The following is a 24505-nucleotide window of genomic DNA, read 5'->3' as shown; positions in this document are numbered from 1 at the left end:
CATTTAAACATTTGTCGTATCTGTTCACTAGCTTTAGAATTCCCGTGTTATACTCCTCTGCCGCCAGTTCATTAAGCCAGGTGTTCACTGTCTTCTTCAACTCTTCATCACTTCCAAAACGCGTACCACCCAGAAAGTCTTTCAGCTTAGTGAAAAGGTGAAAATCGCTAGGAGCAAGGTCTGGACTATAGGGCGGATGATCAAAGATTTCCCAACCGAATTGATCCAACAATTCTCGAGTTGAAGCAGCAGTGTGCGGGCGGGCACAGATTTTGTGGTAGCCAAGATGTTGCGACACAATTTCACCAAGGAAAGAACGAGAAATGTCAGGAAAGGCAATATGCAATTCGTCGAGTGATGTGCGCCTGTCTTGCAAGATTCTGTCGTTCACTTTATTCTTCAGGTCTTCTGTGATGAGTGATGGGCGTCCGGGTCGAGTTTCATCGTGGACATTTGTTCGCCCATTGTTAAACATTTCGCACCATTTTCTCACATTTCTTTCATTCATTACAGTATCACCATACACTTCTTTCAATTGCCGGTAAATTTCTGCAGGTTTCAAATGTCGGGCATTCAAAAATCGAATCACACTCCTCACCTCACAGTCGGCGGGATTATCAATCACGTCGTTCATTTTGAAGTAACACAAAATGCACAATGGCGACTTGTTGCAACCAGTACTCACAACATTATGAGAACACATGTTAAGGAAGCCAGTTGACCTTCAAAGAAGGAAGGGGAGTCAGCTGCGCGGCGGGTATGCGCGAACGGTCGTTATTTCCTGGATCCCCCTCGTATGTATTTACATATAAATCCTTTCCCTGCTGATAACACTTCCCCTTTCAATCTCGCAAGGTAGTGCCAAACGTATTGTGCGTCCTTGATTATGTAAAGTTCATTGTTGCCAATAGCAAAAAATAGTAACAAAAATACTCTAACTTAACAATTTAGCCTTGTTTAACTGTAATGCAATACAAAATAACTGTATTTCTGTAATCAGAATTTTAAGCTTAACAACATATTACAACAAAAAATATTTTTCCATATTATTGAGAGATGTCAGAAGTTGAAGTTGTATTCCAGTACAGAGTCGACCATGCAGGCCTGTGGAATTAATCCATTCCAGCCACAAAGAGTCCTTAATAAACTACCACAATCTGGTTTGACAGAGTCTCCAGAATCTCAGTCCACACCGGCACTGGTGGGAGTAGCGGTCATCAAAATGCTCCAGGGCATGAGATATGAAAAATAATTAGCTGCCAAGAAAAGGAAAAGGAAAGTTGTAATTGAACCAGGAAAAAGTATTGCGAGTATCAGTAGGCCTACTGAAGGCGGAACATCTCAGTCAAATGAAATCTCTCATCCTGTCTCAACTGAGGAGACCAGAAAAAGAGAAGCCAAGAAAACCACCAAGAAAAGAAAACAGAGAGGATACCAGGAGTCCAGTGATAGTGATGAAGACGGACGACATTCCATTAAAGATTCGCCAGAAGAGGAAGATAACAATGATGATGACAATTTAAATTACCCCAAATCAGGCGATCAGCTTTTAGTAAAGTTCCCAACTAAAAAGACAATTTAATTGTAAGCATTGAGAAACTGGTTCCAGGAGAAGGACTTGAACATCGTTTTGTTAGAAATTGGGGTGGATTCCAGTGCAAATATCCTGAGGTGGAGGATATGAGTCTTATTGACTATGTTCACATGGAAAGAAAACTAAGTGCTCCTGTTCCTATGGACAAAAAGGAATTCGTAAAATTTAGTGTTGATTTTCAGGGTTATTATTTTAATTAGGAGATGGAAACTGTATTTTCTGTATTTTTCAGAGCTATTTTATTAATTAGTACATTAATAATGTGATAATGTTGTGTGTAGTTTGACGTAATTTTATGTCTGCTAACTAACTAAATATTTTCTATTAAATTTATTAGCCTTAACCTATTTAATGTAAGCACATTAAAGTAAGTGTTTAAAATTCGCATTTTCCTATCCCAAATAACTAAAAAATAAAAAATAATAAATTAAATAATGATAAAAGCATCCAAAAGGAGGTCGATATCGACCGGAATGACAGCAAACGTTCATTTACATGTATTTTTAATATGGTGGTCGACTTAACACCATGTACAGGGTTGAGTCGACCGGCGTTTAGAATTTGTTTTCCTCAGTGATCGTGGAAGTTCATAAAATGAAAATAATAGAAAACAATCCCTGAGTTGTGCACTATAACATAATACTAGATAGCATTGTCTGTGAAGTGGCGTTAAAAGTACGAAAAAAAGCGGTCGACTCTAGACGGTTTGACGGTACCAACTTCCTAGCTCTGTATAGACTACCACGATTAGATCGTGACCGGTACTTCCAGCAAAATTATGAATACTACGTGAGTGGCACTTTAAGGGTTAAACAATAATATATCGAAAATTATAATATTGTCTTAAATAAGCAGAGGTTGAGCAATGTGAGTGTTGTTTGTTGTTGTTTAGTCAACTGTCCGAAGACAGGTCTGGACGCCATAAGTGACACCAACAACCATCACTCATGAGGGAACTAGGCCATGAGATAGTGAGGTAGGATGGCCAGTTCCTTTCCCTATCTTGCATACATCGCTGACTAGTTACACATTACACTAATCAGACTTCGGGTGTATACAATATTGTTCTTCTTTCTCTGATACCTCAATCAGAGGTAAATGTATTATTCAGGACAATGTAACGTCGGAATGTAAAACAAAAATCAATAAATAAACAGTCATGGCAAGCAAATATTAACTAATCTATAACAAAATATATGATAATTATATTAATGTTTGATGGTAACAATGATGGTGAATCTGATGATTGTGGTGATTATTATTATCAGAGACCGGAAGTTTACACATTATGAACATTAAAATAGTCAGGCAAAAAGGCATCATAAATAGCTAAAATAGGCAGGCAAAAAGACATTATAAATAGCTAAAATAGGCAGGCAAAAAGGCATTATAAATAGCTAAAATACGCAATAAAAGGCAATTACAAAAAGCTTGCACTTTCCACAAAGGGATTTCGACAGCAAGAAAAGCTTTACATAAGTCAAATGCAAATTGAGATTTTCGATTCGATTTGCAATTACTGTTGGAAGCAAAGAAATCATCTTCCCAGTAGCCTTGGAAAGTGCATTTTTGTGTTTGGTTGTACTGATATGTCGCGATATGAAATATTTAGCTAGCTACAACAACGTCGCAATGAAAACTGAAAGAAAAATAACGTTAGACCCGCACTCATTGTTGCCTTGTCAAGTAAACACAAGCGATAATTAAAACGCTTACTGTTATACATTTTTGCACGGCAGCACTCATTGTTGCGAAGAAAATATGAACTGACTGAAAGACAATAATATGCATTCGGTGAAGTCACTTTCATTGTAGCGGTTATAGAAATAAATTAAAATATACCTGTAGGAAATTTTAATAATACATTAATAAATAATAGATAAGTAATTAAATAAAGCAAAAAAAAAAAGCATTTTTTTGTAAATTAGGCATTTATATTAAAAAAGACAGAAAGAGCAACATAAAACTGTGACGTTTCAATCACAAAGGTATAATTCGTACAGCTTTAAATTCAAACTGAAGAGAGATTTAACATATTTAAAAAGGCATTCTGATTATTATTATTATTATTATTATTATTATTATTATTATTATTATTATTATTATTATTATTTCCACTAAACTGGTTCGAGTCCCAATGTATGGGACCGGTGTCCACCCAGGATCGTGATGTACTTGGGGATCTACGATAGGTAGCGAAATTTGGTTACGAAAGCCAGCTATAACGATTGGGGGGGGGGTAATTACCACATGAGGGGGAATGAATGAACCAAAATACCGTGCAGGTCTAGCAAAGCGCTTCTTTTCGAGCTGCGCAACCGGAGAGCTGCAAATGTTGCGAAAGACTGCCGGTCGTCTATTTGCAGCCGCATGTATTTCTTAATTCTTCAACACATTTTAAATAACCAATGGCACTATTTCATAAGCAATATTGGCAATTTGAACCTATGCTGTGAAAATTTAAAAACTAAATTGTGTCATCAGCAGATAACGTGTGCTCTGTCGGCAACTGTCATAAATAATTTATTTTCATCAGGTTTTTTTTTTAGTTGGTCATTTAACGAAGCTGTATCAACTATTAGGTTATTTAGAGTCGATGATATTGGTGACAGCGAATGGTATTTGGCGATATGAGGCCGAGGATTCGCCATAGATTACCTGGCATTCACCTTACGGTTGGGGAAAACCTCGGAAAAAACCCAACCAGGTCATCAGCCCTAGCGGGGATCGAACCCGCGCCCGAGCGCAACTTCAGACCGGTAGGCAAGCGCCTTAACCGACTGAGACACGCCGGTGGCTTCGTCATGTTCAACACTACATTAAATAGAAATCATATAAAGTATTACTGCCACATTTTGTTGGTAAGAAGTTTCAACAAAACCAATATAAAAACTGCACAGCTGCAAACCATGAGAATCCTGTTCGCACGTCGCTACTTCAGAACTGCACGCAGCATGAAAAAGTCTCCAACAGCCGGTAGAGTAGCCGCTACTTTTCCAGTCTCTCTATTATTTACACGTCACAGTACGTGCTGCCAAAGTAGCTTTATGTGATCGTGTATTAATTGTAAAATATTGAAGTTTTAAAGAAGGTAAAAGAAAACAGATCGTTACCGAAAGCACATTAAATGCATGCTCAGTACAATGAAGTGCAACAATTATGAGAAGTTTAAAAGAAGCTGTGAAAATGAAATTTCGGTTGAAGGAATAAGGCGAAGCCTTTAAAATGATTCGTTATTACAGAATTTTCGCACCCTCGTCGCTCGCTAAAAGCTAATGCTATGTTGACATCAGTAGTAACGTATTTTGGGACGTATGATCACGTTCGTAAAACTTCGAAAATAATCGTAAGGAATCGGAGCACATAGCTTATTCCTTTAACGTAAGTCTCCATTCAGTGGCGGTTTCTCGGGGGAGGGAAGGGAGGAACGTCCTCCTCACATTTTTCTTCTTTTGAAAGCAAATACCAAATGAAATATATGCCTTGAAATTCGAGGAAGATTCGATAATTTTTAAGTTCACAGCTATAAGAAAACCTCGGTTGATCTAGTTTTAACCCTGCTGTTCTGTTAGATTTTACTATACGAATGTGCTGTTCGGGTCAATATGACCCGACCTCTTATAATTGCATATAAAATTACAAAATCATGTTTGTGAACATTTGGATGACTACAATAACATAGTTTATCATTATTGTTATTGTTAATTAATATTACAGTTATTATTTTTTTATTTTATTGTAATCTTACATTATTTTTTTTTACTATTATTCGTTCGTGATATTTTATTTTGCTATATTATTCATTTGTTTTTTTTTCTACATTCTTATTAAAAATTAATAACAACAAATTAAATAAACATACTTGTTTGAATGAAATGTTTAACTTATAACAATAGGCCTTGAAAAATTAAAGATTGAACTAAATGCTTGTCCTATGTTATAATGATTAACTTCTGTCTTATGTTTTGTGTAACGCACATGATATACATAATTACAATTCTTCCTCATTGCTTACAATTATGTGACACAAATATATGACATGACCTTTACAATATGTTTGCTGTAGTTTCCATACAACATGTTCTTTTATTGTCATTGCTTGATGGACAGAACTTACAGCGTTCATGTTTTACAGTTTTTCCTCTTGTAGACTCTGATACCGGTACTGGTCCACACCTGTGGAATAACGGCTAGCGCGTCTGGCTGCGAAACCAGGTGGCCCGGGTTCGATTCCTGGTCGGGACAAGTTACCTGGTTGAGGTTTTTTCCGGGGTTTTCCCGGTTTTCCCTCAACCCAATATGACCAAATGCTGGGTAACTTTCGGTGTTGGACCCCGGACTCATTTCACCGGCATTATCACCTTCATCTCATTCAGACGCTAAATAACCTTAGATATTGATAAAGCGTCGTAAAATAACCTACTAAAAATAATAACCTACTACCGGTAATGTAGTCACAATTTTAGGTTTTTGAATGTTCTTGACAATTCTGATTGCTTCCTCTGTTCTTGAAAAGTGCTTTCTTGATGAAATCTGTTCCTTTGTCAGTGATTTTTAAGTTCCTCTAAGAATAATCTGCTTCTAGTCAATTTATTTGCATTCCAATTTGGGTCTATCGAAGTCCACAAGACATACGCATTGTAAGCAGATACATCAAGAATGTTGTAGAAAAATATCACTGGCCATCTGTTTGGTTTTCTTTTGCAAGTATATGTATATGTTACTTGGTCAAGTGTGTCTACAGCCTCTTTGGATGCATTATACTGTAATCTAAAATCATTTGAGGTTTCTTATCATTCCTGTTGCTGACTTCATTGACATGATGCACTGTACTCATTAGCACAACATTTTTGTTTTTCTTTGGGACACAATTGACCACAGTAGTATCATTTGTGAAGTAGAATGAAGAACTATGTATTTCCTTTTTGTTCATTTGCTGTGGAAGTTCTGACTTATTTTTCCGTATAGTCCCCAACATTGTCATTTTTTTTTTCAAAAGTATTGTTCCAAATTATAAGAAGTGAAAAATTTGCCACAAGTTACATTTTGACCCCTTAGGTTACTGGAAAGATCACACACGACCCTCTTACCCTGACTTTTTTTCTGATAGTCCACATTATTTCCCTGCATAAACTTGTGCTACCAATTCATATGAAATTTTGCTGTCACAAAGCGTCCATATTTTTATTCCGTATTTCGATGGTTTGCTGGGAATATACACCTTGAACGGACAGCGACTTCAAAATCCTACTAACTGTTTGACAGTTATATTTTCGCTACGATTGAAGAATTTAGGAAGGACCTCCAGACATTTCTCCCAAATGCAACGAATAGTAGCAAGTTTATCAGTGCGTCTTCGTTATTCTCTAGTACATTTCTTATCAAATCGAAAGACACGCGATGTCTTGCAAAAGGTTTCAAGTGACATAGTTGCCCGCAAAATGTTTCTGCCCGTTTTCTGAACCCACAAACGTTTTATTGACTCCCCATGAGATCGAGTAACACCAGCAAGAAGCAAGAGTCCTACATAAGCCTGGTAAACAATACAGTCGGTATTTGTCCATTGCTGGCCATAAACTTGCCGTCCTTCTATGTTTGGCATCTACATTATTTCATTATGGTGGCATACCTTGTAAATCCTAGTGTAATCTTGATGAGGTTCGAGGCAGAAAGATGGCCCTGTTGTGGAGGTGGATTCAACTTCCAATCTATAGCTTTATTCTTGAAAGAATTGACTGAACAATATTGACTGGTTGTTGACTGTCAAAATCGTCATCATTTTCACTTACATTATCTTCAAATTCTGAAACAAACTCTTCACTGTCGGAGGAATTCACAATTGATACTAACTGAGCATTACTCAGTGAACTTTCCGTCATGGTGTGTGAACTCAAACTGAGAAACAACATTGAAATATTTATCCAGATAAAATGCAACAGTTTAGAAGGAATTCATTCAGAAAAACAGCAGGAAACCAGTCCACTGTTGTAAATTAGTGTATCTGATTGTTGGGAATAATTCAATTTCTACTCATTATAATAAAAGCATGATACAAATTCTTGAAAAATGTTAATACCACATTAGAAAATAATAAAATCTTATGTTGGGTCATATTGACCCGAACGTTACATAAGTAACAATTACAGATTATGACAAATCTATTTGAAAAATTTAAATTATTTTTAAATCACAAATGCATATTGCATTATTAGACAAAGCCACTAAGTCTCATAAGCAGGGAAAGGATTTATATGTAAATACATATTTACTTATAAAGCTAATATAATTTATATTTTGCATTATCTTTATGTTTCACAATGTGTAGGGTTGAAAAATCCTACTTTTATTTTCCATATTTTTCCATATTTTAGAGTTTAGTACATATTTTCGTTAATTTCCATATATTTTCCATATTTCATATAAAACAGTCCATATTATATTAGGTTTAACAATAAAACAAAACAAAATTCCATTAACTTTTAAAAATACATTTCAACAATAGAGATTTAAACACATGTTCAGTAATCCCTTTAACATCAGAGTTATTTGAAAATTAGCAGTCCTATCAACAATGGGAAAGTAAGTTACAAAAGTGTATTAATTTAATTTAAAATTTTTAACAGACTTCAGTTGTGCAGCTCAACAGTTAAATGCCAGTCAGAGTACACATAGGTTCAGTTTTGTAAATCATACTATAAAGACGGTAAATATGCCAAAAGTACGTCATTCAGTCAATTTAAAATCAAAACTAACAAGTTACATTTCAGAATTTAAAGAAGATGGTTTATCAACTGACAATAAAATATTATTTTGTAATTTGTGTCAGTGTGCAGTATCATCTACACAAAAGTTCCTGGTGCAACAACACATTACAACTAGTAAACATCAGGCCAACAAACAACTAAATTCCAAGCAGAGACAATTGTTTTTAACACAACCAACAACATCGAATGTAAGATCTGAGTTTAACATCGACCTGTGCCGTTCTCTCATCTCTGCTGATATTCCTCTCTACAAACTAAAGAATAAGGTCTTCAGGGAATTCCTTGAAAAATATACTCAACATACAATCCCGGATGAGTCAACACTTAGGAAGACGTATGCTCCATCCATCTACGATGAGACAATACAGAAGATAAGAGATGAAATTAAAGATAGTTCAATTTGGGTTTCCATTGATGAGACTCCCGACAAAGAAGGTAGACTTGTTGGTAATGTAGTTATCGGTTTGTTAAGTGAACAATATTCTGAACGAATTCTTTTACATTGTGATGTTCTAGAAAAGTGCAATAACAAAACTATAGTTAAACTGTTGAACGAAGCTATGGGTATCCTGTGGCCAAAGGGTATTATGTACGATAATGTGTTATTCTTTATTAGCGATGCTGCCCCTTATATGGTCAAAGCTGGACAAGCATTATCTGTTGTATATCCTAAATTGACTCATTTTACTTGTGTGGCGCATGCATTTCATCGTGTGGCAGAAGTGGTCAGAGACAATTTCTCTAAAGTAGATTTGTTGATTTCATCAGTGAAAAAAGTATTTCTCAAAGCTCCCAGTAGAGTTAACGTGTTGAAAGAAATGTACCCTGAAATTCCATTGCCACCAAAGCCAATTTTAACTAGATGGGGTACATGGCTAGAAGCAGTTGAATATTATGCCGAACATATAGACTCTATTAACAATGTTCTCCTTGCATTGGACTCTGAAGATGCAGTCTCAATTGATACTGCGAAAACAGTTACCTGTGACATAAGTGTGAAGAATGACTTAGCTCACATTCAGCATACATTTTCATGCATCATAAAAACGCTCAAAAGTCTCCAAAATAGGCACCTTTCACTATCTGAAAGTTTTGAAATTATAAATAGTACTGTGGAACAACTGAATCGTGGTAGAGGTAAAGTTGCAGATGCAGTAAGAGCTAAGGTGGACACTGTACTTTCAAAAAACCCTGGATATGAAGAACTACAAAAGGTTGTTGCTGTGATGAGTGGTGAATCAACAGTGAAGATTAACTTGGACTTATCCCCAGCAGACATTGTGAAATTGAATTATGTACCAGTTACTTCTTGTGACGTCGAACGCTCTTTTAGTCAGTATAAATCTATCCTCAGAGACAATAGAAGAAGATTCACTTTTCAGCACTTGAAAGAAATGTTTGTAACCTATTGTTATGGTAACAGACAATAAAAATTGTGTTTTGTTGAAACTACATTGGAAGATAAGGTACGTCCATTATATTTTTTGTTTAGTTTGATTAAAATGTACCAATATTTAACGTACATAGTCATTTTTTTATAATTTTAAGTCCATATTTAATTCCATATTTTGGTAAAAATCCATATTTAATTCCATATTTTGGTAAAAATAACTACATATATATTTACATATTTCATATATTTTTAGTCCATATAAATCCGTTCCCTGCTCATAAGCATATCTCACTATTTCAAGAAAATATTAAGAAAACAATATTCACTTCGGGTCAAATAGACCCGAACAGAACAGCAGGGTTAAACGACGCGCACTCATGTGCTGCTAGAAAACTGTGAGAAAGATGCGATATTGTTTGTGTGGAGGAAAGCAAATCCTTTCCTCCTTTCCTGCAGTTAACATACATAGACAACAGCGCACTAGCGGCCAGAGAAAGAAGCAGAGTTTTAAAGCAAGCGAATGAACAGTTAGGGAGGAGATCCTCCTCTGAATAAGTCATGGGCGGGAAGTAGAAACCAACTGGTCTTGCAGCAAACTCGCTACCGCTGCCATCTAACGATGCTGCATTGAACCAGACTATAACACATCTAGTAGGAGGCACAATAAAAACAGTTCTAACGCAAAGCTATGAAAGACACCATATAATTTTTTTTTAAATCATAAATCAAAGTATATTATTCATTGCATTTTATATAAATTGCTACTCATGGTTTGAAACTTTCGAGGATATCTGATAGTTGAAGTTAGATTTATATAAAACAAAGAGGAAGTAGTTCTACGTTAGTATCGCAGATCTTTTTGGCTCCTGAAATTCACTTCCATTCATTGTCTGCTAGATAGGACGACAGCCAAGTTGTCAGTTTTGTACAAATATAGGCTATTTGAAATTGAAAGTACTCCAAACTACGTACATTATTTTAACACAAAAAAATTAATCGGCCACCTGCAGCTTTGAGCAATAATGGTAGTATAACTTTACAAGAACTGACATTCTTCAAAAGCATGTGATACTGAACTTGTAAAATGTACATGTGGCAACACAGACCATGTGAGTGGGTGCAGTGTTCTCGCTTTCCTTACAGATTATTTCCCATTCCCACTTCCGTAAAACGGTTCTGGTTATATGTTAGTAGCTAGTCTCTACCAACACGTTGATGCTGTAGTGTGCGCTAAAAATGTTGCAAGTTTGTGAATTTCCTTACAATTGTTAATTTGTGCAATTATCCACCAATGAATGGAAGTGAAAACATATTTGGACAATTTAGGAAACTCAGTTTACAAAAACAGATTATTGCTATACGAAAGAGAAGGCCAACCTTAACACTACCTGGTGTTACATATATGTATGTAGGCTAATTTGTAGCATCTTTCTCTCAAGAAGGTGTCATTTTGCGCTGTTAACTTCTTTCCTCCTCTTAAGAAATATGCAGGAGCCGCCACTGCCATTAGCCTATACCATATTACCCGCTCAGTTAAAGATTTATCATATCGTAGTTGTTACGATAGTGAATCAGTCGCGCTGCATTTTTTTAATTCGTAGCTCAATGGTTAACAAAAACAAAGAAAACATTTCGAAATTAAAATATTTTTTTGAAACGTGACAGAAAAATACTAACTTCGATGCGATCTATTCAGAATAGACATTTACACCTTCAAAACTTGGTAAGCGGCAAACTTTTTCATTTACCACTTTAGATGGGTGGTCAAAGCGAGAGAAATGTTGAGAAAGTCTGGAAATTACTTTTAAAAGCGGCCGCTGCTCAAAATCCTTACTGGTTGCCGAGTTACGGCGAGTTAAACAGAAGAGTGTTTCCGCTTGGCGGAGTGCTCACGACTCAACCTTTTATCTGTTAGAATCTCAAGGGAAAATTCTTTCTTGAGCTTTCTTGTACTTCAGTCTGAATAATTTATGCATCTTGAGCTGGATGACTACCATCCACAGTGGTAAATCTCAAACGAATTAGGTCTGCGGTGAACTTCGTTCACTTCCACGTTATCCGTCTAGAGCAGTGATCGTCAGCACTCGCTGAAATGGGTAACGAGTAAGCAGTGTATCGTAATATGCCTCGTCGTGCAGCAGGAAGAGCGAGAGAGCATACCAGCCAACAGCTATGGATGCACCATAGTGCAGTCTCTTATCCGCGGGTAAAAGACGCTAGCCCGAGGGTGCACTGTACTAGACCGCTGGTCTAGGGATTACGGGTCTGCTATTGAAATAACGTGAGGTGAATGACTCTGATTGGCTCTTTCATCAATGGCGTTCATCACAGCTTCAACCGTTTAGCGTACCAGTTATGGTGTGAAAATTGTCTATTAACTTCTGTTAATTATTTATTATTATATTCAGGAAATAGTCGGAACAATTTGATTTATCCTACTTAAATTTACTAACAATAATTAGGTTACGAATAAATGTATTGGCAAAGCATTACCTATGTTGATAATACGACCCCGTGGAATGTGGTCGTTGTACCCCTTTCCAAGTTACTTACTTCACGGAGTGCGTGTCTTTTTAGCTGTCTAGAACAACACGAGCCATTCATGCTTAAGCAACGATGAAAGAGTAATGGAACGGAGAAAATTCTCTCCGGCGCCGGGATTTGAACCCGGGTTTTCAGCTCTACGTGCTGACGCTTTATCCACTAAGCCACATCGTATGATGACGCAGAATATCTGCATGGAAATATATGTACTTCGGTACAATATAATAATATATATGATAAGACGGCGCTTATTCCGTCGGATCCCGGCCAACTAGTCACTCATTACGAGTGCACCTCAGCACATGTATGGACTTCGGTCCTAGGTTCATAGATATCTATGACGTAGTGCAGAGGGCGACCACTAGAGGGAACCCAAGAGTTGGAACTTAAAACTGAGACGATTCTTCCGACGCCGGGGTGGAATCCGGTGTGGCTTAGTGGATAAAGCGTCAGCACGTAGACCTGAAAACCCGGGTTCAAATCCCGGCGCCGGAGAGAATTTTTCTCCGTTCCATTACTCTTTCATCGTATGATGACGCAGAATATCTGCATGGAAATATCATATGTACTTCGGTACAATATAATAATATATTAAGCAACGTTGCCTAGTTGTAATGTTAAGGCTCTGTCGCTGTTAGTTATAAGTTGCAGCCACAAAGAAGATGAGACGTATGGACTAGATCGCGCGAAAAGTATGTTAGCTGCTGGTGGTAGTGCCATGTATCTTGAGCTTTCTCCTGAGATCATGTAGCTCGTGGGACTTTAGTTGTCTGCTAATTTAGAAAAAAATATGTTGTAGTTTATTACAACTCGAATTGCAGGGGGGAAATTAATTAAGTTACAAATCTTGAAATCTCTTTTGTACAATAGAGGGTAGAGGGACCGGAATGATATCTACGCGGAAAGGTGAAGGGATTCTAAAGACTGTAGGGGAGTTCGGAGGCGGTCAGCGCGGAAGCCTTAGGGCATGCATATAATACCATTCCATTCCTGGTAGTACAATGGGCACATCCAAGCGGCCTACGTTATAGAGAATTCCCCATCCCGTGCCCTTCCCCTCAATGGGAACTAATAAAGAAAAGATGATAGTGTTGATAATGATAATAAGAACAATATTTATATTATTGTTATTATTATTATTATTATTATTATTATTATTATTATTATTATTATTATTAAACAGTTTGTGGTAAGACTCCCTGTATGGATAATAGAAACTATTTATGTATTTCCTCCCAAGGGAATGGGAGTTTGTCCCTTGTCATATGTTGTCCTGTGTTGTCACATCAGTGGCCGTATGCCGTGTTAACCACACGACCAGGAACGCCCGAAATGTGCGCCTGTATAATGTTGGTCAACAGATATTCTCCTTCAACAAAGCTCTGTTACTAAACGCACTGTTCTATACAGTTATACAGTATATAAAGTTTCAGCTTTCTATTTGCCGACTCCCATATCAGAACAACAGAAAACTTTAGTTGTCTGCTAATTTTCAAAAAAAAAATATGTTATAGTTTATTGCACCTCGAATTGCAGGGAAAACTTAATGAAGTTACAGATCTTGAAATCTTTTTTGTACAATAGAACAACTTTGTTGCCTTATCTATAGTAATAATAAATCTGTAGCCGAAATTTTTCTGGTAATTTTCGATTTTCCAAAAATAATTGGTGTCAACATGTATAATTAATCATCCTGAAACCGAAAATCGCTGTTTTGAAATTTTTGTTTCTATGTCTGGATGTTTGTTACCTTTCACGTGATAATGGCTGAACCGATTTATATGAAAATTGGAATATAAATTAAGTTCGTTGTAACTTAGATTATAGGCTATATGTCATTCAAAATACTCTATTTAGGGCCGAATTCATAGTCAATACTTATCGTAAGGAAACACTTAAGCAGTTGCTTATAATAATTTCCAATTCATAAATCCCACTGAAGTGAACACTTATTCAAATAAGGTAGCTTGTCAGCTTACTCAAGTGTTTCCTCATATGCATTGTAATCAGCCGATTCGGTATACAATAGATGATGATTATGATTTAATTTAATTTATTGAGTTCTGTAATTAAAATGAAAATGAGTTTCGGCAAGCAAAAGATATATCAGAGATATGGAAAACTCTTTAGATCAACAATTTAAGAGGAGATACCGTTTTGGCAAGAACACTGTTGTGAATATTCTGGTGTCTCTCATTTCAATTCACAATACAACCATGGGGCTTACCGATTTCGCCACTGCTGAAAGTACTGGTTGCTTTGAGATTTTATGATACAGCAGCATTTCAGGTAGATTTAAGTGGCATTTTTTCTTTTCGAAAAGTATTCACGTCCCAACAAAGTGTTATTTGCATTTTTCTTTGTATTCTACCAAAGGAATAAGCTGTTAAAATTTGCATAATTATACCACTTCCACTTTGTTTAGCATAAAAATAACTGAAAAATAAATTAAAATGATTTACTGACAGGAATATTTCCGGAGTTTGCATTAAACTCGACTGCAATTTTGTTTCATGTCAATTTCTTCTTTTGGAGAGAACAATTATCTTTTTTTTTTTTTTTTTTTTTTTTTTACTTTCGACGATATCTCCATATTTCATAACTAGTTATCTTAGCTCATTTCTTTCTTTTCTGTAAAATGCTTTCTGGACATCTTGTATAATTTTTAGCTCTATAATATTTACTTCTGTATTTGTGTATGACAATAATGCCGATTTAACAATTTGAAGGCGATGGAAAACAATTGAATGTAGGAAAGCGCTCACGTCTAGCCATGTTGCCATATTTCTTTCGATGTCAAGGGAATGCTCCGGACATATGAATGAGTAGCGTCTCTGCAATACGATCATAACTAGTCATCTTAGCTCATTTCTTTCTTTTCTGTAAAATGCTTTCTGGACATCTTGTATAATTTTTAGCTCTATAATATTTACTTCTGTATTTGTGTATGACAATAATGTCGATTTAACAATTTGAAGGCGCTGGAAAACAATTGAGTGTAGGAAAGCGCTCACATCTAGCCATGTTGCCATATTTCTTTCGATGTCAAGGGAATGCTCAGGGCATACGAATGAGTAGCGTCTCTGCAATACTATTTAAAATAAGTGCTAAGGAAACGCTCATTACTTAAGTGTTTCCTCATTTTATAAGTGACGACTATGAATTCGACCCTTAACAGGGGAGTTATAAGGGGGCCTGAATTAAATAAATCGAAATATCTCGCTTATTATTGATTTTTATGAAAGATATTACATAACAAACGTTTCTTTAAAAACGATTTCCGATAAGTTTATTCTATGCAAAATTTTTATAGGACTGATATTACTATGATGTACCGAAGTACATAATATTTCCGTGCAGGAGTTCTGCAATACCATATGGCGAGATATTTCTGTTTTAAAATAACAATGCTTTTTATATGGTGGCCACGTCAGATTAGACACGAATATACCGGTAATAGAGATAAAACAAATGACTCTGCATCTATTTAAGGCGGCCTTGGACAACAATCGGATTGCTATACGGATGATATGATACGTGTTTATAATATGCTACATATTATTATATTATAAAGAGAGAATGTTTGTGTGTTTGTATGAGGCAATATCAAGAAACTGTTGGTTATTTACAAGAAGTCGTCGCTGAACGATTCACATTATTTCCAGGTTAGTTGAATCAACTCATCTAGTGAACGATATAAATCTTTAAAATACTAGGTGTCTCTCTCCCTTACCCTTTTGTTACCACTGCAAAATACGATAATTTGGTCCAGGGAGCATTCTCTTTTGGCACAAGGATAATTTATGTAACATGTTTGTAAATGCTACGTACAACATAATTTTATTATATTATTATTACCCATTTCAGCGAATACTGACGACCACTGCAAAATACGACAATTTGGTCCAGGGAGCATTCTCTTTTGGCACGAGGATGATTTATGTAACATGTTTCTAAATTATTAGTCTTAAATACCGGTACATTCTTTAATAAATCACTGAAAAACAAAAATGTGAATACCTAGGATGTGGAGTGAGTAGGAAATTATTATTATTTTTTATTTTTTGGCGCATCACTTTTACGTAAATAATGACAAATAAAAACTAACATGCCACATAACATTATTTTAAGATATACAGGAAACAAGCATGAACAATATTCACCATTCTTAATGATCGGGGGATAGAAAAAAAACCTTATGGAATAGAAATTACATACAAATGTGCATGTTATAAACAATAAGCAAACCATCTTCGATTAATAATTTCAAAACAACGTGAATATAGCGTGGATTGTGTAGGAAAATAATTTCTTAAATGTTGCTTCCAATGTGCATCATTGTTAACTTACGAAAACAAATGAAAATTAACATGGCATATAAATTCAATTTGAAGAAAGATAGGAGATATTAAGTAATATTATCCACACCTGTGGAGTAACGGTTAGCGCGTCTAGCCGCGAAACTAGGTGGCCCGAGTTCGATTCCCGGTTGGGGCAAATTACCTGGTTGAGGTTTTTTCCGGGGTTTTCCCTCAACCCAATATGAGCAAATGCTGGGTAACTTTCGGTGTTGGACCCCGGACTCATTTCACCGGCATTATCACCTTCATCTTATTCAGACGCTAAATAACCTAAGCTGTTGATAAAGCGTCGTAAAATAACCTACTAAAAAAATTAAGTAATATTCATCGTTCTTAATGATCTTTGGATGGAAAATAACAATGAAATATGTATAAAATAGAAATTACATACAGGTGAGCATATAAAAGACAGTAAGTAGAATCATTTATTTGATTACTCCAGGTTTAGTGTAAGAGTGGCCTATATATCTAACGATTCCTCCCAGCAAATTATTTAATTTAAAAACAAAAAAATCGTGTTAGAAGATTGAATTTGTGTATTTTCTCTGAAACTTTCCAAATATTTGTAGGCAGTCTTTTACATTAGATTTCCGAAAATTGGTTTAGCGCAACATTAGCATAGCAGCCATCTTGAAAATGTTGTGTAACAATAGACAATGGAATCGTTCACAGAAGTGAACTATAAATGATGTGAATCGTTCAGTGCATCCATCTTGTTGTGTAACAATAGAAGTGAACTATAACGATGTGAATCGTTCAGCGACGACTTCTTGGAAATAACCAAAATGTTTAATAGATTTAAATAATTCTTTCATCATTGGAAAGTGTACTTCCTTTAGATGGACGTAGGCTTTGTCATTACAGAGGCTCAAAAGTGAATCGAGAACTGAGGACAAATGCAGATAAGGCAGGACTAAACAGAACTTTTATAATATTGTCGAAACTAATAATTAGCTATATGTACTGCAGTTAAATTTAATGCTATTTGGTTGTACCGTACTGAAATTTGATGTCTGATTTGCGTTGCGTTTTTTACGAAAGAATGAAAGTCAGAGATGGAATAATTTTACAAATATACACGCGGTACATATTCAGTATTAATTATTCAGTAACATAACAGTAAATATTTTATGGCTTAATTACGTATTTAGGTAAGCTAGGGTAATATATACTTAATAGGTAACAGTTCTATGTAGTGCGCAATACTCCATATTGAATAATTAACAAACAAACATCTTTAGCATGTCTTGTGATTTGTAGGCCATCTTAAACCCCAAACTCCACCCCTCTGAACGTGAGATCTTTTATATTCTGTCAGTTACTGCCGAATGTTACAATAAAAACAATTAACAACATAGGTACCTCAGTCATAATATCATACCAGATGAAATTATGAAGTAATTACATAATTAAAATAAGACTATTTGATCTAAGGAGCATTCGATTTCGTTTCAAGAATAATTCGTTTAACATGTTTTTAAATTAGTCTTGAATATGTTGCGCTGCTGGAAAAGTTTTTCTTCCTGAGATTCATGAGCCCTCACAACAAATTAAAAACTTAGGTAGGTACTTATAGTAGTACATCCGTTATCAACACACGTTTTAAATAATATAGGGCAGTACAACACTTTATTTCAAATGGTATCGTTTGGTGACAAAACCTCTCCCAGCTGAGAGTAACAACCTTCAGTTCTTACAAATATATTCTATTTTAGACGCTTACTTACTTACTTACAAATGGCTTTTAAGGAACCCGAATGTACATTGCCGCCCTCACATAAGCCCGCCATCGGTCCGTATCCTGTGCAAGATTAATCCAGTCTCTATCATTATATCCCACCTCCCTCAAATCCATTTTAATATTATCTTCCCATCTACGTCTCGGCCTCCCTAAAGGTCTTTTTCCCTCCGGCCTCCCAACTAACACTCTATATGCATTTCTGGATTCGCCCATACGTGCTATATGCCCTGCCCATCTCAAACGTCTGGATTTAATGTTCCTAATTATGTCAGGTGAAGAATACAATGCGTGCAGTTCTGCGTTGTGTAACTTTCTCCATTCTCCTGTAACTTCATCCCTCTTAGCCCCAAATATTTTCCTTAGCGCCTTATTCTCAAACACCCTTAACCTATGTTCCTCTCTCAGAGTGAGAGTCCAAGTTTCACAACCATACAGAACAACCGGTAATATAACTGTTTTATAAATTCTAACTTTCAGATTTTTTGACAGCAGACTGGATGATAAAAGCTTCTCAACCGAGTAATAACAGGCATTTCCCATATTTATTCTGTGTTTAATTTTCTCCCGAGTATCATTTATATTTGTTACTGTTGCTCCCAGGTATTTGAATTTTTCCACCTCTTCAAAGGATAAATTTCCATTTCGTACAATATTCTCGTCACGAGACATAATCATATACTTTGTCTTTTCGGGATTTACTTCCAAACCTATCTCTTTACTTGCTTAAAGTAAAATTCCCGTGTTTTCCCTAATCGTTTGTGTATTTTCTCCTAACATATTCACGTCATCCGCATAGACAAGCAGCTGATGTAACCCGTTCAATTCCAAACCCTGTTTTCCTGGACTTTCCTATTGGCATACTTTAGAATAAAGTTAAAAAGTAAAGGTGATAGTGCATCTCCTTGCTTTAGCTGACAGTGAATTGGAAACGCATCTGACAGAGACTGGCCTATACGGACTCTGCTGTACGTTTCACTGAGACACATTTTAATTAATCGAACAAGTTTCTTGGGAATACCAAATGCAATAAGAATATCATATAAAACGTCTCTCTTAACCGAGTCATATTTTTTATTCACTCTGTATATAAAATAATATGAGTATGAAGTGGAACCATGTACGGATAGAAAAACGCACGAAATCTAAAAACATAAGAGCGCAAATATGACTCTGGAGGTTTGAGCTGGGTTTGGTTGGCCACCCCTGGAGACATTCCGCCCCCAGTTCTGCGGCTGAAAGATAAGGATCTGCCCACTCTTCTGCTCTTATGTAACTATGTTTTCCTTTTCGAGATTAATGGATTTTGTGTGATGGATTTGATGATTCGATGCATTTCGTTCAGCAAACATGCTATTTGCAACCAGAGAATGGAATCATTTGTTATGTTATTTCAGGAGGAAAAAGTCGTAGTGCAGAGTAAGACATCTCCCTTGCTTCCAAAATACAATACGGTGAGATGTCTTGTGACTGATTCCCCGACTTTACGTCATGGATCTGAAAAAACGACCCTTTTGTATGGAATTTATTCTGAACTTTAACTTTTTAGCGATGTTCAAGTTCACATCTATACGAGTATATATAATTTGAATTGGTAATGGAAATTACGGGAAAACGGCTGAACGGATTTTAATGAGTGACCCCTCATTTTCATGCCTGGCATCCAAAGTTTTCCGGAAAAGTACTCGTAGTAGTTTTCAGTGAAATGTCAATTTTCCTACATAGTTTTCCTATTTTCCAAAATCCATCTGTTGTCAGTTTTGAGAACTAATTTTATTGAATCACGGCCGACTTGATTCAATTTCAGAACAAAACACACACTACAATAAACAATAGGCTATTACACGAAGGCCATGACCTGCAGGATTGCCGATATATTTAGAGCTCAATTCAATTTATTTTTTTTATCCAATGCCACCAGGTTGTCTTTCCGACATTTCTGGTCTTCTCTCCTGGCTGTGGCTTAATTGTAACCCACTTCTGAGGTTGGGGCGCCTGGAAGGCGGAGTTACATTACCCCGATGACTCTGCAGTGTATAATTTTCTGAGTACAGCTGTGTATTGGATATTCAAATCTACGAAACTTGAGGTGGTTTGATTACATTATTACCATCAGAAATTAAATATTACTATAGTTAATATCATAATGCGACTATTTTTCATTAATTGTACATAATATTGATGCTATATGGATGACATGAAAGTGAAACGTTTTGAAGTTATGTAGGTAAATGTAGAGAATATCTTAATTTAGGTGTTCATTTCTATAATTTACTGAGTGACTGCTATATATAACTATAAAACTTAAGTAAGATAATAATATTGTTATTAAAAATCAAATATTTTTATACTCATTATCTCAGTGGGGTTAGGTCTTTTTCATATACTTAATGGCGGTGTAGTGTAGATATTGATATGTATCATTGTCTTCAGTATTGGCTCGAGAGATCGCAAAAATTACAGTTCCTAAGGAAAGATAAAAAGATATTACTTACTGATCAAATAAGAGGCGTAGAAAATTTTGTAGTCTCCAGATCATTTGAGCAAGATCTCTTAGTAGAATAAAATGATTTTACGCTCTACATTTCAAGTTCTACAGGCAGCAGCTATACGAAAATGCTATTGTTCGAAAGCTTAGCAAACCTGACATTTTTTCAACTTTTGCCTACAATCCACAATGACCTGAAATAGCTACTGCTATCGTCCTGACATTGATACTTGGGTTTTCGCGTTGAAACTCAAAAACTGAAGTTGGATAGGTTCAAGAAAATGTATTTGGCCTAAAAAAATCCATTCAGAGGGAGTAGGTTTCATTAATATGGAAGCGAATAACTATCAAAAAGACAAGTATTCTTCATTGAAAATAAATTTGAAAAATTTTTATTTGAACGTCTAACGAACTTAGTTTGCAGCAGCATTTGCTGCACAAGCCACTAGTATCTATTATAAATTCTCCAGTACAACTTAAAATAATAACTACATATACATACACATATCACATTTTATAATAGTGTATGCAAAACTTACCCTCTCCAGGCCGGAGTTGTCAGCATTCCACGCAATAACAGGAATCCCCAAGTAACCGGCGAGTTGAAGGAAGTACTGCGCCGACGCTGTGCTCCTGCCATATTTCTCATAGTTCATCAGGTACAAGATGGCCGAAACGTTTACCGAGAGGAACTCCTGGCACAACGAGTTTAAGATTGCTGAAACAAAAATAAAAATTTGTTCACAATATTGAAAAAAAAAATCGCATGTAATTTAGAATTGCAGTGATACGTTTCCATTACAATTGCTATTTTTAAGAGATTTAAAACATGGACATTTATTCTTGTACCGTTAAAAAGTCACTTATGAACATTACCATCACGCTTTAACAATTATACATCTACTACGTGTAGATGACTCATTTATTCAATTTGACGTTTATTTTCACTACTTATTAGGCTTACATGTTACTTTAAACTTTTTAAATATCTGTGACATTGTATAAGATATATATCTTTTGATGTACCGAAGTACATATGATATTTCCATGCAGATATTCTGCGCCATCATATGATGAAAGAGTGAAAAATTCTCTCCGGCGCAGGGATTTGAACCCGGGTTTTCAGCTCTACGTGCTGATGCTTTATCCACTAAGCCACGCCGGAATTTTTCTCCGTTCCATCACTCTTTCATCATATGATGACGCAGAATATCTGCATGGAAATATCATATGTACTTCGGTACATCAAAATATATATGATATGCGTAATAAAATCGGCGCCCATACCGTCGGATCCCGGCCAACCAGTCACTCATTCGAGTGCACCTCAACACATGTAAGGACTTCGGTCCTGCGTTCATAGACATCTATGACGTAGTGGAGAGGGCGGCCACTAGAGGGAACCCAAGAGATGTAGCTTAATCTGAGACGATTCTAACCGGCGTCGGGGTTGTATCCGGCGTGGCTTAGTGGATAAAGCATCAGCACGTAGAGCTGAAAACCCGGGTTCAAATCCCGGCGCCGGAGAGAATTTTTCTCCGTTCCATTACTCTTTCATCATTGTATAAGATGTTAATTATACAACGAGATGCCATTTTATTTTTACTAACATTTTTAATATTAACCTGGCTACACTTTTGGATCAGTGGTTCAGAACCAGAAACACCTTTTGCTACACCCTTTCCACGATTAAAGTTCGATGATACTGGCGTAAAATACAAACAAATCACTTTATTAGGTATAGGAGGGAAGAAAAGTAGGTCATCCGTTTACGTAAACTAGGAGATATCGTAATTTTGAGTTTGATCATTTTCATTAGCTTTTTGTTTAATCAAAATACAGTACAGTATTAACAATAATAAGTGTTTAAACTCACGAACTGAGTTAGTCCCTACGTTTGTAAAATAAACAGTTAAAATTTAATAACACTTTTTATCTCCTTTTTTTGGAAACAAACGGGCATATTTTAAAAATGAAATCTATTAACAAAATTCTGTTACAGAGAAACGTTTCCTAATAGTCTAAAGCAGCCGCGGCGAAAATGCAACTCACGAGCACATTGTGGCTCGCAGTGCTTTTCTCTCGCTTCCTACCTACAACCCCCACCCTCTTACTCACTGGAGTCAAGCTCCGTTCTATTTGTATTTGTCTCGGACCTGCGAGTGGCGTATCGTCGCAATATCTCTCTCGAAACCATGTACCTCTATAAAAAACGAAAGTTTCAAGTAGGATGGAACGATGCATTCTTTTGCTTAGAATATGATGAAAATATTAAATGTATGATTTGTTCACAAATATTACTAGGAAAACGGTTGTATAACATAAAACGGCATTATAAGTTACTACATGTTACTGATGAAACATTAAAAGGTTAAGTGTTATTATTATTATTATTATTATTATTATTATTATTATTATTATTATTATTATTATCATTATCATCTCTGTACGTCGATTCTTTTACAGCACATGTACGAATAATGCGGTTAGATTTTCAATTTAAACTCACAGATTTACAATGTGACGTTAAATGAAAGCTAGATGTAAGGACTTGACAAATGTTGAACTTTTCAAATCTTTGGAAAAAAATAAATATTTGAAGCTTCGTTCTTTCGCTTGCTCTGTTGAAGCCATGTTCGCTGTAACTTACGTTTGTGAAAAATTATTTTCAACAATGAAAATAGTAAAAATCAAATTTAGATCACGACTGACAGACAAATACCTTCGTGATCAACTACGATTGGCATTAAGTGGCATAATTCCTAATTTTGAAATTTTGTCGCAGAGACATTCTGAAGACAGTTAATTTTAGGTTTTGATAATGTGTCCTATGTTTTCTTGTTCATTTCTTTCTTCGTTACAAGTCCTAAACGTTAACTTCCCCTTCTGTTGTCCGCCTCCCTCCATAGGTGCTATGCACGTTGCAGCTTACACAGTGGCTCGGCGCACCATGGCCTTTTCGCCACGGCTGGTCTAAAGAATGTGTGCTCTAAATTTCATGCATGTATCTTTAATAGTTCAGAAATTATATCCATTTTTATCTGGCAATATAGCAAAAAAATGAAGTTACCGGAAACAACGATAAAGGGGTTTTGTGATTTAAAAGTCCATAGCGCGGAAAGTTTAAAAATGACGTCTCAACATCTGATAAGGGCACAAATACCCATAAAATGTTATGCAATACATTCCACGCATATCAAAGAGTATTTTAAAAGAAAAATTTTTTTTTTAAATTTAATTTACCGGAAACAACAATGAAAGGAGACGTGTGATTTAAAAATCCACAGCGCAGGAAGTTTAAAAATGGCGTCTCAACATCCGCTAAAGGCACAAATACCCACAAAATGTTATGCAATGCATTCCAGACAAATCACAGAATATTCTAAAGAATTTTTTTTTAATTTACTCATTTTTCACCAATAAATATCGTCCTCTCCAGAATGTACAGGGTGATTCAAGAGGATTTACCGTCCCTTACGGAGCTTATTTCCGAAGACATTCTGAGGAAGAAATGTCATACAAACATTTGTGCTAATCTCAATATTTTCAGAATTACACTAAATCGAAATTTTTTGTAAAATACCACTATATTTTAGTTTTAAGGATAAAAGAATATTACAGCT

At 35.8% G+C, this 24505-nt stretch overlaps 1 protein-coding gene across 1 annotated transcript in view; it reads right to left on the bottom strand.

The window, feature by feature from the left end:
• LOC138702811 (glutamate receptor ionotropic, NMDA 2A-like) overlaps positions 1-24505 on the bottom strand; it is a 546239-nt gene that overhangs the window by 98027 nt on the left and 423707 nt on the right. Inside the window, exon 2 of the mRNA XM_069830108.1 lies at positions 21422-21600. Within this exon, the coding sequence (XP_069686209.1) occupies positions 21422-21600 (179 nt within the window). The remainder of the gene's footprint in view (positions 1-21421; positions 21601-24505) is intronic.

This window comes from Periplaneta americana, chromosome 7, assembly GCF_040183065.1.
Source record: "Periplaneta americana isolate PAMFEO1 chromosome 7, P.americana_PAMFEO1_priV1, whole genome shotgun sequence".
Classification (NCBI taxonomy): Eukaryota; Metazoa; Arthropoda; class Insecta; order Blattodea; family Blattidae; genus Periplaneta; species Periplaneta americana.
The sequence above is the reverse complement of the archived record's forward strand: the minus strand, read 5'-3'. Positions and strand labels throughout refer to the sequence as shown.